This window comes from Gossypium hirsutum, chromosome A08 (genome assembly GCF_007990345.1).
Source record: "Gossypium hirsutum isolate 1008001.06 chromosome A08, Gossypium_hirsutum_v2.1, whole genome shotgun sequence".
NCBI classification, from domain to species: domain Eukaryota; kingdom Viridiplantae; phylum Streptophyta; class Magnoliopsida; order Malvales; family Malvaceae; genus Gossypium; species Gossypium hirsutum.
In genome coordinates, this window is record NC_053431.1 from 22,294,495 (window position 1) to 22,309,879 (window position 15,385).

Below are 15,385 nucleotides of genomic sequence, written 5' to 3' on the forward strand. Positions count from 1 at the left end.
GCTCCATCCAAAGGGACAAGTTGGTAGGTTTGGAGAGTGTTTAGCTTTATAATACACTTATGGGACATGTTAAGGATTGTTTGAGTTACAAGTAAGGCTTTATAAAGAGATCTGCATATCCAGCAGACAAGATAAGACATAACAAGAACAAGCCAAGTACATGAATATGTTTTACGTGAACATGAATATGTTTTCCAACAAGTATATGTGCATCTGTTTTACAAACTTCTATACTTCTCTATCTATTTGATAAGCAAGTAACCGTGAACTAGGTCTCGCATCTTTATGATGAGCCCAGCTCACAAAATAATACTTCTGACTAAACTCATGTTTTGTGCATGCAATGTTGATTCCTATATATTCATTGAATTCTCAAATAACTCACTTACTCCTCTCTTACTTTGTAGATAAGTAGATCTCATGAAAAGTAGTGGTAAGGTGAGTGATCCAAGCGAGGCTAAACTCAGGATAGGTACCAGCGAACCCCAAACAAAAGGCAATATGGAAATCTGCTTGGGTTTAGAAATATCATGCAATGACTTCGCCATTGTTATAAGAATTAATTTTTATTTTTTTTAAACTATTTTGCGAACCAATAAAGTATGTAGTAAAATACTTATCTGTTTGATTAAGTTACTTTTTCTTCCAATATAAATTAAATTCCAAGTTATAGTATTCTTCCTTATATGTGTGCCCATGTTCATGTTCCCAACATCTTATTTGAGATATGCTTTAACCCCATATGTGAGCCAGATTTATTGTGAGGTACTTATTCATGTGACCCTGATAGGCATGCGAGCCCTAAGTAGAACCCTTATATATTGTTATGTGAACCTATGTTGATATGCGAACCCTGAAAACTTTACTGCTCGCATATCTTAATGTTCATTATGTCATTAAGTTTCATGTTTTACACAAGTATGTTTGTGAGTTTACTACACAAGTGAAAACTCTAGCATGTTATTTCTTTATGCAAAAGTCATTATAAGTTCACATGTTCTATGTTTCATGCATGATGACATGACATTTCCCTGTATTGTGATAAATTAGCACAAACTTTTTGCTATAAATTGTGGTGTGTTAGAGGATCGGTTGGGAGTTAAAGGGAGAGTCACTCCGGTGGCTAATGTAATACACCAGATTCGGGTCGAACCAACTCGGTCAGGTTGGGGTGTTATACATAGCGTGCTTTGCTTTCTTGTGGCATTTTCTATTCTTTTGTTACTCTTTCGTTTTGAGTGAATTCAACTTTATTTTCAATGTCTTAAGAGAATTTCTATGGAGAATTCTCGCTTTGCGAGAGTTAGGTTGACTTAGGTAGATTTAAACCTAAAAATCACCTAAGACCTTATGGATTGCAAGATTAAAGTTCTAACCCTGTGACACTAATATTTGTTTAGGCAAGAAGCATTCTAAAATCTACCATAATTTCCATACACATCATCAAACTACTTTCCCAAATCATGTACGCTCAAAAGAGCCATAATACCACAACATACCAAATCTCAAACATAACAATCTAAAAAACAAAGTCTAAGAAAATTTAAGCTCGTTAAAACTTGAGCTCAAAAAGCTCAAACTCATAATAATTAGAGCTTAAGACCATTGTAGCCAAAGCTCGAGATAAATTTCATCCAAAATGTAAAAATGTCTAAATTTATAACTAAACAACCATAACAAGCATTAATAATTAATATGATTATATAATACCATTTAAAATAAAAATAAAAATAGATAATTTTTTATTTTATGAAAATATATTTATAAACATTATAAAATTATATTGAAAATTTATTAACAAAAAAGTAATTACTAATAAATATTTATGTTAAATTATAAAATAGATTTGGGCTTGTATATAATATATTTGAATTTAGATTCAAGTATAAATATTTTAATCTACTAAAATTAAAATTAACTTAACCAACAAAGTTGATCAAAATGATTTGAGTTGAACGGTTAAATCAATTTTAATCAAGTTAGCTATAATAATATATTATATAGATTATAGTAGATGATATACTATAGTATACAATTTAATATTACATAATATAATAATATGTTATAAAACTATTAATATATTATAATTTTTAATATATGATATAGTATTACCTAATAAAATAATATATTATATAACTATTAGTATATTATATATAATAGTGTACGATATTGTTTTGCATAAAATAATAATATATTATAGAATTATTATGTAAATTTTAATACATATATGATATAATATTAATATTTAGCTAAATTCAATTATATAATGTAATTTTGTGATTACTGTATTATAGTGAGATGTTTGATATTGTATGACATAGTTATAGTGTATATAGATTTTATTAAACAAAAAATTGAATAGTAGTTATAATATATATATAGTATTATATAATATAACAATGCACATTATAGTATCAATAGTTTCGTATAATTTATTATATTATTAAAAATATATAACTAGAAATACATAAACTATTATTAAAATTTTAATATCTTAATTTGTTTATATTTTAGTTTTATTAAATTAAATTATGAATTGAATTTTTAACTATTACAAATTGTAATTGAGTAAATTCTTGTACAACTAGGTTATAATTTTATGTAATATAATAATTTACTCAAAAAATTGTTATTGCTGCCAATAAGGCATTAGCAGTACTAGCAAAGGCTGAGGCCGATACCTTGACCTTCAAACTCTCGAATCTCATCATTTACAATTGTAACATGTAAATCTCTCTCACAAACTATGTATGTCTATTTTGATTCTTTTCAAATTTAATCTGACTTTTGTCCGATTCTTTATTTATTGTGCATTATATTAGTTTAATTCTACATTGTAATTGATCAAACATTATATTTGTTATTGTACTATCTTTGTACTAGTGAAACTTTAAAAAAAAATATTCTTGTTTAATTTTCTTTATGAAGTAGAGAACATTGCAAAATAGGGTTTAATTACTAATCATAATCTTTTAGAAAATAAATTACAATAGCCATATTTAAGCCATACAAAGAAACCTAATGACGAAGTATTATGTTGTAGGTATGGAAAGTTGTGTTCAATTCCAAGTAGCCTCATTCCCCATCCCAATATAAAAATAAACAAAGAAAAGAAAAAACTTGCGGTAACAACACATGACTGCTCCTCCATAGATAAATAGAGTAGGAAAGTTTCCATCGCAAATGGGGCTAAAATCCTGGATACCATACACAGCCTACTAACAATGAAAAATTCAAGAATCAACCGCTGTTTCTACTTAAACGTGCTTTAACGGTAAACAATCACCTGAAAATCCAAAAGGCAAGATATCAAAACTTCAAATATGAGCAACACTTAATTACAAAATAGCAGCAACAATACTAATACCAGTAAACATTCTAAGGAATCTCACATTTATGGATTTGGATACAGCAAGCACGTAATTAAAGGATTGAAGTACTATTTTGTTCAATTTCAAAAGGAAAAAAACAATTATTTTCAACTGCCAAACACCTTGACACCTTTTTTCGGGCGGTGGGGGGGAACTGAAGCAGGAAATGGGTTTCATTTCCTACAATTAAATTACTGAATATCATCTATGTGGAAAATCATAAAAATATATCCAATTTTAGTCAAAATTTAACACAGGACTAATGCAGACAATAACAGTCAATTGAAAATACGGAAATGTTCATAAAAATGAAGTGAATCAAAGAAGAATATGAATTCACTTTCCGAAATTGAGTGTTTTGCCCTTTGGGAGAAATATGATATGATTATGAGGTTAAACAGATGAGAACAAATGAAAAAAGATGAAAGCTCTGCTCTGGTGTGTGTCATAGAGTGGCCATGCAAAGTAGTGATGTGAAGCAGGGAAAAAAACGAAGATCCAAGAACAAGGAATAAATCAAAATAGAAAAAGAAAATTGAGAGGAGACTTCTGATCTTGGTTAAGAAAAGGAGATTTATTCCTGATTCCTTTTCAGGCCCTTTTTCCTTCACTTTGTGTGCAGAGGGAACTTTTAAATTATAAATAAACACCAAGCATAACTAGTTTCAATTGCTTTTAGCTGCTCTTTGTTGAAAAATGCAAGGATTCATGCGAACTGCAAACTAAGAAGCTCCTTACATGCCTAAATGAGAGAGAGAACAAGAAGAACGGTGTTTCTTCTTCATTTGTGTTTAATTGTGATTATTATCACTAGAATGAAAATTATAATGCATGACTGCTTGTGTTATTATCATGCCAAATTTGGGACGTCAAGTACTTAAGTATTTATTTCACACCGAAAGTGGAATATAGGTTAAGTACTCATATTTGAGTTCAGTGAAATGATATTATCAAACAGAACAGCATAATTTATATGGAGTTATATCCAAAAGGCATAAACGGCTAGTTCAACACTTATAATTCCATGAATGGAATGATAATTACCTGCTTATCCACTCGAACAACTCTTGGAATCTTCCTAACCTGAATAGGGTGTGAGATCAATGTTGAAGCGTTTCTTCCCTTTGCTTACTCCCTGGAAAACATCAATTGAAGAAATGATAAATACTGACATTCCTACTTATTTGATAAATAAAGATAATGCTGCATTGAAAGGCATCAAAGTGGTAACAACCCATGCACAAGAACAGTTATTATTACCAAAATCATAGATATCCTGAATATCGCTGCTATTTTTAATAAAAGAGTAGCACATAAGTCAAAGACAGTAATACTGTTTTGCCCACAAATATCTCAATGAAAGATGACAAACTTTTTCTTTGTAAGTTATTAATGTTAAAATTATGCCTTTAGATGTTTTCCAAAAAAAAAGAAAAAAACCTTCCTTAGGGCCCTTATCTTCTGAATTGCTTGCCAAAGAAAATTCCTACAGACTACCCTAGAATTATATTCTTCACAAGTTGCCAAGGGAGCAATCCTATCTCAAAAAACAAAAACTTCATATGCACTCTGTATAATATGAAATAACACCAAGTAAATCCATCTCCACAGTAAACATGAAGCAGAAAAGATAGAATGCCTACTATCCACCTTGAAAGAAGTACAAACCAAAAACCAGTGCCATTACTTTCTAAACCATTTAAAATACTAATCACCAATCTCTCCAAAATAGCAACAGTTAGTACAACTAAAGAAACTTTTACCACCAAAAATCTCCAAAGCCACTTTCCAAGAAGAGCTTTCATAAGGGATACGAGAAACTTCCATTGGTTATTTGGCCAGATCCCATGTAACTAAATGGAAACTAAAATCGTCACCCATAATCCCTTAAAAGAAAACAAACTTTTTGTTGCCTTTTTCTTAAGTCACCCCCCAAGAGATGAGACAAATGAGATAAATTAAATGGGGAGGTTTAGAAGGTGTTTGATAAGCAAAAGTCTATTAGTTTTGAAAGAATAATGATTAACATGCAGCTAGGGGTGAGCATTCGATCGAATAGAATCGAATCGAAAATTTTCGAGTTAATCGAATTTTCGAATCTTATTTTATCATCCTAACTTAATTAGAAGTTTTCTCGAATCGAGTCGAGTGAGATGGAATTCGAATCAAATCGAATCGAATATATTTGTTCGAGTTAAATTTAAAAAAAAAAAGAGTTTAGTGTTGTTTATTTTTATGTAATTTTTCAAAAAAATATTTTTTCATACAACAAAAAATTGAAGTAAATAAGTGAATAAATAAGTGAGTAAATAACTAAAAAATAATTAAGAAGAAGAAGAAGGAAGAAGGGTTTATTTTAGGGTTTGAATTGAATGGAAATGGAGAGAAGAAGAAAAATAATTTGGGGTTTGGAATTTGTTGGGGGAGGAATTGGGATTTGGGAAAATAAATCTTTGGGGCTTGGGCAGACAGGCTTGGGGGAAATTGGGTTTAAGTAAAAGCCTAAAATTTAAAACAATTAAAAATAAATATAGTTTATATTTGGTTTATTCGAATGTTTCGAGTTATTCGAATTCGAAAATTCAACTTGACTCAAACTTGAAATTTGAAAAAAAAATTGAGTTGATTCGATTAACTCGATTAATTCGATTAACTCGATTCGAATAATTCAAAATTTGAAAGTTTTTTCAATTTTTTCAAATCGAATCGAATTTTGCTCACCCCTACATGCAGCCATATTTTCCAACATTTCTGAAATTGGTTCCTACTGTCTATGTTACTGAAACTTAGGTGTGTTAGATACATGTATGTATTTGACACCAATGTGATTATTCTTTTCTAAGTTTTTCCATGTATTCAGAGGATCCTTGGAGGTCATATCCCAATATCCAGAGCACAAGTGTCAAACACGGGAACTTTAAGAAAATGAAGAGTCCAAACAACATCCTACCGTTCTTCAAAATCTATCATCCAAAAAGTGGTCAAAATGATTGAAAGATCACCTAGAAAAATCCCAAATGGCAACCAATAGTTCCATACAAACTCTTTCTCCAAGCAGAATCAACTACTTTTTGCTGGGATTCATATTTAACTAGAGACCATTAAGGGGAAAAAATAATAATTCAAAAGCTACTTAATCTCTACCTAACAAACAAACTTTTGCCTTCCATTTGAATATTTGAAAATGTGTTAATAAAACAAGCTTATAATTTAGTACTACATGAAACATGCATAAGAGCCAATTAAGTTAATATGATAAACTATGGGCTTAGCACATCGTATTGGGATATGACAGTGTAGGCCTTAGCTCAATAAGCCCTTCATATGTGCTCCATTAGGATTAAATGGCTAGATGTGCAAACAAGATGAAGTTGAATTATAAGCTTCCATAAGGAAATTCTAATATTCTCCCACTTTGGCATCATTAGCAGAGTAATTTTAAGAAAAGCCATTTAGAAAACAAGACAAAGTTGATTAACAAAGCTCAAATTCAGTCTTGTTGAGAGTGCAAAGTTTATTTTACTTAAATAACCTCTCCCATTTACAATACCTGATGAGGTATTTAGGTATCAACAGATAAGCTTGGGACACCCAAGATTAGAAATAGCCAAGTAAAACGTGCAAAGTGCAAACAGAATTATATTGCTATGAATTACTATGGACACAATTCTAGAAGCTTGTGGGATTTTGACTTGAGATCTCTCCAAATATGTGACTGGTTGCAATAGAATTTTCCTCACCAAATATCAGAATTGGGCTTTGTTTCTGGTTGAAGAGTGGTTGCTCCTACATACATCATAAACGGGATTCTTTGTAAACAAACTAAGTACTGTCTCTCAGTCCTCAAGTCACTCATGCCAATACCATATAACCTTCTTCTCCAACAATACCATTTGAGAAACAACAGATTACAGAAGAAAGATTATTTATAAAAAAGAGCTCATAATTCCTCCTTTGATAGTTTTGTCTTTTCTAATATCCTTTTCAACTCATCCCTCCAACATTCTTTTTCCTTCTCTTTGTTCTAAACGCAAAGATCTCAGTTTTACCTCTCTGTGTGTCTCTTTGACAACAAATTCACTTTACTCTTTCGATGTATATATATATATGTTTCTATTCAAACCAATAATATCACATCTCCTTTAATTAAGATTTATGGAATTTACTACCCAAATTCCTAGTAACCAACCATATCTATACAAAGGTCTGCATATCTGGTGACTTTACCCTGGATCTATTTTTGTTTTGTTTTGTTTTGTTCCGTTTTTTATTACGTTTTTTAAAAATTTCTACTTACTTCTTATTTCATTTTTCTTATTTCAACTCAAAACTCAATGCAAAGGTTAGAAGGTAAAAGAAAAGCCTAACACCATGTTTTGTAGAAAAGAAAATAGAGGGAAGAGAAAAAAGTGGGGAAAGAGAAAGGGAGGAAGTCAGTCATTTTTCCTCTTTGTGTTTGGTATAAAGGATGAGAAATAGAGTGAAATTAAGCGGTTACGGGTAAAGTTGTAAATAAAATTGTTAATTATGTTAATGAGTGTTTTCCTCCCACAATTGAGAGGATTGGATTTGGAGGGAAAGTTCCTATTAACCAGCTTGGGAAGGACATCCCCGCCACAGCTTCAAGCTATCCATAGCTTTTCTATCTTAATATCAATTTCTTGTAAACAATTCAAATTGCTCAAGAAAAAAAATTACCATGCAAATATCGGAACAGTATAACATAACCATTCACATCAATGATGGAAAAAGAACTTACAGCTATTGCAATTAGCTCTTCCAGAAGTTCCTCCAAATGGCGCAGTGGCTATCTCCAGTAACAAGCAAAACATGTTCTGATAAGTTTATGACTTGATAATAAGGTCTGATAATATAACTTCTCTACATTAATTGACCTGAAGACACAATATTCTAGTATTTGAGCAAGAGCAAATTATAAATTTAACTCACCCATTGAGTCGGACCATCAACCGGTGCATTTAATGGATTATCATGCACCTAGATATCAAAGAGAAAACTTTTAGGCGCCAAAACCAAAATCAATCTCCATAGAAACTATATGAGAATGTATTTTGCACACATGCTATTTCAATAATCAAAGTAAAAATCAATGCCTGTAAATTGTAAGTTGAGTAAAAGACAACCCAAACTCCAGCTTAGTCTCTCAATTACTTTATAATACAGCTTTCCACAAGGCAGTCAAGCAAAACATACCTCCATGAAAATTCCGTCCACTCCAACAGCAACTGCAGTTCTTGCAATGCATGGTATGAGTTCACGGAAACCTCCACTGGCTACACCTCCACCATCCAACTATACACAAAAGAAAAGAATTAACATGATAAAAAGTGAAACTCAGAAGCCATACAAACTAATAAACTAAAGGAAAACAATGACGATCAGGAAACCCATATCATAAAGAACACCGACTATATAGCAAAAGTATTTAGCAGAAAACGAGAATGAAAGAAAAGCTACCGTAGAATATTAATCCTCAAGCTAATTTGTTTCAAATATTTCAGACCAATGTTTTGGCCACACAATATCAAATGGACAGAATTGCAAATAACAAAATGCAACATAGGAAGATTTAATGTGATTTTTGGAGCTTTTGCCACTGACGCAATTAAGTGATTTTGAATTAGCACTGACCTTCCCTTTGGTCAAGAAAAAGAATAAGTACTATAAAGAAAATGGCAGGTACACCGACAAAATTTGAGTTTGAGTTTGCACCAACCTACCCTTTGGTCAAGAAAAAGGGCAAAATAATAAGAACTATACATGAAATGATAGGTAAGGCAGCTTCTCATCCATATTATCATTTTCATTGTAAATTTAATTAATCCTGTGAAATATGCTGGATCTTGAAGGTATGAAACAGCCCTAGGTGTATCAACATTCACAGGAAAGAAATTCTAACTATAACCATCAACTCCGAATCAAAACTCAAAGATGAAATGAATATGAAACAAGCAGATCCAATGTCAAAAACCATTTTTGGTTAAAATTACGTTTTCCTTAGCCTATCCCATATTGATTGTCCTTACAGCAAAAATATCAAAAAAAATATATAATGTTAGTCAACTATCCCATTTCAAAATCAGTGACAGATCCTTCCAAATTTCTTGAACATAACTGATTGAAAGATACCATACAATATCAAAATATCGGTTAACAAGTAACATCATCCATAGCCATAACAAGAGAGCACTCTATCACACTCTAGTTTCGGAAACAAAAAAGTCATATTCAAAGTTATCCCAACCTTTCTTCCAGCTGGCTGTTGCAGTGAATGTGTGATATCAGCAACCTGGAGTAAAATTATTAAATCAGATAATGAAGTCCACCGGTTAACAGCATGAAAATGGAACAAAAATTGTTAAAATTACACAGATGAAAAAAAAGTCATACTGCAAATAACTATTTTTTGTTTGTAATGTCTCTTCAAAATAAACATAGGAAGTGACATATTGCAAATAAACGCATATGACTGAAGCAAGCATTATAGACTACAGTCAACCAGACCTAGCTCCAGGTCTGCCCCTGAGAGTCTGAATGCATGATTTAAATATTTTCAGGGAGGAAAGAAACATTAGAAAGTATAGAAATTGCAATCATAAGCCATATGCTTACAACAGGACAATTCGCTTCCCTCATCCACTCCAAGTTACGTGGATCAACAATAAGATCATCTGTAAATCAAAATAAATGCAATAAGATCAATCAAAAAGGGTAAACAAAAATAACAATGCATCGAAAAGTTGAATTCGAATATTCAGTAAAGGTGATCTTAGGCTTGAATTACAATACAATTCTGATAGACCAAAAGGGGGTTGATTAATGATATTAGAACACAAAAAGACGGAACAAGAAATAAAAACTAAATAAATATTTTATTTATGCATTGATAATACAGAAAACGGATGAGCACTCAATTGTTCAAGAAACATAAATCCATGAGAACCTATAAATTAGAATTTCCAAAACTTACCATGCTGGAAGCAAGGCTGAGGTGATTGCACCTTTCCTATAATGTTCCTCAAGTCATGTTGCTTTATAAGATTAAGGGTTAATGTCTAGAATCAATGTAACACTTCTGCTTTAAAAATGTTCAATATTGTACCTATACTATGAAACTGTTTAACATTGTGGTACCTAGCATTAACACCATTAAATTTTAGTTATAATGTGACCTTTGATCAATCAAGTCCGGACACATGGAAAATACCAATTTATTTAGAAATTAACGTAAAGTTTACTTTTTTTAAAAAATAAAAAAATGCAATTATTTTTAAAATACTAAATATTTAAATTATATTAAATAATATATTGTTTTAAAAATAAAATAAAATAATATTGAGAGATAAATAATATTATTTCCAAAATATGAAAATTAAAGATTTACTCGTTTAAAAAATTTTAGATATGTAGTATTTAACCAATTTTTTTTTGTTTTTTGAAAAAAACTTTTAAATGTACTTATAATATCTAAATTTATTTTTAAAAATAAAAAATTTTAAATTAAAATATATTCCTGAATTTAATTAAATTAATTAATTTTAAACAAGAGTTATTTTAAAACTAATTATTAATTTTTTAAACATGTAATTTTAAATAATTTCCTTTTTTTAAATGATTTAAGAAAAATAAATTAATAAAGTAATTTAATTACATATTTTATATTTTGTAATTTTTAAAATATTTTTGAAAAATACAATATAAATTCCTAACGAGTAAATTTAAAAGTTTTATATTTAAAAATGATTCTATTTTAGTTTTATATTTAAAAATGATTCTATTTTTAATTTTTAAAATTAATTTCTTAATTTGAAAATGAAATGTTTTAAAAATATTATAATTGAAGAGTCACATATTTTTTAAAATAATATATTTTTTAAATATCTTATATTTTAAAAATAACTTTTTTCCTTTTTTTTCTTTTAAAAGGAAACTCTATATGTTAACTTAAAAATAAATCAGGTCCTGCAACCATATGACGGGACTTGATAGGTTAAAGCCACATCAAAACTCATATTTAACCGTGTTAATGCTATGTTCCATAATTGGTTAAAGCTACATCATAACTCATTCAACAGATATAATCCTGAGTACACAATGATAACGGTTTGATAGTATAGGTATCAAACTAGTCATTTTTTCGAAGTAGAGGTACGGCATTGACAAATACAATAACCTTTAGGGGTCATTTATGATATCATCTCTAATACTAACTTTCTAGTTGTCATACCTAATGCCCCTTCAAAACACCCATCTACAGCTTGTGCCTAGACAACAAAATTGACTCAAGATGCTTTTGGGCAAGGCGCACTAGATTAGACACTTGCCATGTCATTGAGGCACGCATTTTTGTTATGTGATAGGCATTAAAAAAGAAAGAAAAAAGCTAGCTATGAAGTTTTCTTTATTTTATTTTATTTTTAACTCTTTTATTTATATATTATTTATTTATTCTTTTCATTATAGGATCTTTATTAGTATGCAAAGGGATAGTACTAAATCAATATTTGAGTATTCAACAATAGACATGACACCACAAGGAAATCATGCATATTAGCCAACAAAAAATTGCATGTTTTTTAGATAAACCGGATCACTCCTTAGTGTTTGTCATAATTATATATCTTAAGCTTATACAGACACATAGACGCACATTGAAAAATACACAAATATGCTTATTGTGCCTTACATCACTCAACTGAGTGACTTTTTCTATCTTGTGTTGCGCCTAAGGCAATATAACGGTTGTAAAGCCTAGATTGTAGCTTGTGCCCTTGACAACATGTATTATATTGAGATTGGGCCCTCCATCTATTGCTCGCTAGTTGTTGCATTGAATAGATTAACACAATATCACATGTTATTTGTTGCCTTGTTTTCAAGTCTAGTTTATAAGAACATTCATATGAATAATTTATGGCCCTACATGTGAAGGGAGACATAAGGTTATATCAAATTTAGCCTACAGTTTGTTGTGGCTCTATATCCAAGTTGGACATCACCACCACCTATGACCAATTAATTTTAGTTTGAAGGGTTTAACATCATTCAATGAATCAAATGATCGTATATTGTTTCCTAAATAAGTTCTTGAAGAATGTTAGTGAAAATTAACAGAAAGATTTGAGAATCCATTAACATTCTATACTATTACCATATTACTACTTATTTCAAGAGTGTGCAAACAACACACAAGTACTCAATAGATCTATATATGAAGTTATGAACCAAGAAAACCTTCCTAAAGAGCCTAAATACAGATCCAAAATAATTTCTTTCTTTTTTGTCAAAATTTCCAGAACAACTTACTATAGCCAAACATGGTGCCTCTTTCACAAACCATCACATTCGGATTCCCAGCCAATCTAATCTTCTCAGCAGAATTTACCATAACCTACAGATATGCATAATTACAATGAACAGCCATGTATAATAACAGAAAAGTAGAGTTTACTTAAACTTGAGAGTTTGTACTCCAAATACGAGTTTTGAAATTTGTTTTAGTATCAAAAGCAGAACACTCACAGAAGGAGCACAGAACTGGCCTTTTTTAATATTGATAATTCTTCCAGTCTTGGCCGCCTCAACTAGAAGATCCGTCTATCAAACAAACAAAGACAAAATATTCTTAACAATAGACCAAGGTCAATCATAACTTTTTTTTTCATGAACATGGAATGGTGCCGTTAATAATAAATATCAGGTTAACCTGACGACATAAGAATGCTGGAATCTGAATAACATCAGCGACTCTTCCAACTGCTTCACACTGAAAGCAAACGGGTATTTGATAGTTATCCAAACAATAGATTAAATGGAAGGAATATAAGAAATAATTTCTGTCCAGCAAAAGGTGTGCAGGCTCATATTATGCTTACTTCATTTGGTATGTCAGATTTTGTTCATGGCCAGACTAACAATATGAAAAAGCATCCACCAAAAACATTAAAAGGCGTTGTTAGTAATGATCTGGTATGGAAATTTTGATTTCATCACACAACTACTTTAAACAACGTATGATTCATATATGTGCTTGTTCATTAAGTCTAAAGTTATGGTTTCCTATTAAGAGAGTAGGTAGTGCATTGGCCACATTACTTCTCATCAACGGCAGAAGCAATGCATGGTAATATAAAAAGTACATCAGCAGATGTATAGATGATTTTTGAAACAAAATGCATTTGAAAAGACATAATCCAAAGAAATCACATTCACAAAAATTCCAAAATGAATACATGAACATAGATTTAAAATAAATGATAAAGTTTGTGTATAGATAGATGACCTCCAAGGTTTACTCATACCTGAATAGTTTCATGGACATCAGTTACAATTGGAATGTCATATGCTACTTTAACTTTCTCAAGGATCTGCAACCCAAAAATAAATTGAAATATTAATCTAAGTAAATATATCCAAGATAAAGTTGCACAAAATTTAAATTGACCTCAGACAATGTACTTGCAATTCCAGAATTGTAAAGAATAGTAGGAAAAGCAAAACTCTACCATATGTAGAAATACATCCTAAGCTCAATAACAAAATTAAAAAAACAAACTCTGCAGATCCATGTCAAGCAACCATGTAGCATGCAATGTAAGCAAAGCAGCCATGATATGTAATAAAGTAAAGAAACTAAAGAAAAGAACCTGCAAGCCTTCAGCCATTCCAGGACCCCGAAATGATTTTGATGATGTTCGGTTAGCTTTATCAAAGCTTGATTTGAAAACCAAAGGCAACCCAAGTCTACAAAATACAGAACGCGCAGATATAATTCAGATATTAAAAAAAAAACATAGCTTTGTACATGTTCTACTATGATCAATCTCAAGTAGTTTTGCACAAGTGATTCCAAAAAAGAAAAAAAGGCGGGGTGGGGGGGGAAGTAAAAAGAAATTCATGCTTGGTAGTGATAGTCTTGATGTAGCCAGCCATCCTTAGAATGTGATCTTCAGATTCAATCACATTGGGACCCGCTAACAAGAAAAATGGATCCGCACCCTGAGATTCAACATTTATTCATACAATTATTGAACAGAAACTACTAGCTCGGGTTATAAAGAAAAAATAATAATGAATAATAAAGTGGGAACCATCACCATGAGCTTGTTTAACAGCGAAGCCGAGGAATCCATACTAAACTTCAGCAATTGCAGTTATCAGTCCCGACTACCGAGTATAAAAAAAATTAATTATTTAGAAAAAAACTCCACCACTGAATTAATAAATTGAGAGAGATAAGTATCAAGAAAGAAATGGCATAAATCAGAATAAAAGAAAACTCCGAGATCTAAAATATTGCGAAATGAACATTAAAAAAAAAGAGAATAATGTTAAAAAAGCAGAGAGTTAAATTATAAAGAGAGAAAGAGAGTTACCAGAAAAAAAAAAGGGTGGGAGGACAGAAAGAAGAGAAACTCACAGTCGAATCAAATATGCTGAAAAGGACGGGAAGTCATGAACTAAGAAAACTCTCCTCTCCGGATAATAGTAATTTTTTTAATAAAATAATAATTAGAATTAAGCCAAACAGATAAAATACTTAAAAGGAAAATCATATAGTATGGCCCAGTATGGCAATTCATTGAAAAATTTAAATGTATTGAAAATTAATATTTATGATTTAATAATAAGTATTTATCATTTAATATAGGATATTTTTAATTATTTATTTTATTTTATTTATTTTGATATTATATTATCTTATAAAAATTTTATGTTTAAAATTTGATTTCTTATTTATAATAAGGTGAAATGTTTAAATATCAAAGATAAAATGTAGAATATTTTTTTGTAATTTAAAATATGTATTTATCAAATAATTTAATTATATTTTTAATTAATTTTAAGTAATATATCAAATAAACTTTATAACTTAAATTCATTATTAAATGTTTAAGACTTATTTTTTGAACATTTAATTTTTGAGTTTATTAAATAGCACTAATTATTTTTTAAAAAATATTAAATAATCATTATTTTATTTAAGTATTTAT

At 30.2% G+C, this 15,385-nt stretch overlaps 1 protein-coding gene across 3 annotated transcripts; it reads right to left on the minus strand.

The window, feature by feature from the left end:
• Positions 1-2,937: 2,937 nt before the first annotated feature.
• LOC107919019 (2-dehydro-3-deoxyphosphooctonate aldolase) lies at positions 2,938-14,916 on the minus strand. 3 transcript variants are annotated; one of them, XM_016848585.2, is made up of 15 exons: positions 14,768-14,916; positions 14,489-14,558; positions 14,293-14,390; positions 14,039-14,135; positions 13,694-13,759; positions 13,099-13,158; positions 12,915-12,989; positions 12,699-12,783; positions 10,005-10,063; positions 9,637-9,681; positions 8,586-8,684; positions 8,322-8,369; positions 8,131-8,178; positions 4,416-4,506; positions 2,938-3,286 (listed from the first exon to the last, which is right to left on the minus strand). In XM_016848585.2, the coding sequence occupies exons 2-14, from the start codon at positions 14,522-14,524 to the stop codon at positions 4,450-4,452; spliced, it is 873 nt and encodes a 290-aa protein (XP_016704074.1). In that variant the 5' UTR covers positions 14,525-14,558; positions 14,768-14,916; the 3' UTR covers positions 2,938-3,286; positions 4,416-4,449. The 3 variants fall into 3 exon arrangements, with proteins under 3 accessions (XP_016704074.1, XP_016704126.1, XP_040930644.1); XM_016848637.2 differs by having other exon boundaries at positions 14,812-14,905; XM_041074710.1 differs by lacking the exon at positions 14,768-14,916 and having other exon boundaries at positions 14,489-14,712.
• Between the last annotated feature and the right edge of the window lie 469 nt (positions 14,917-15,385).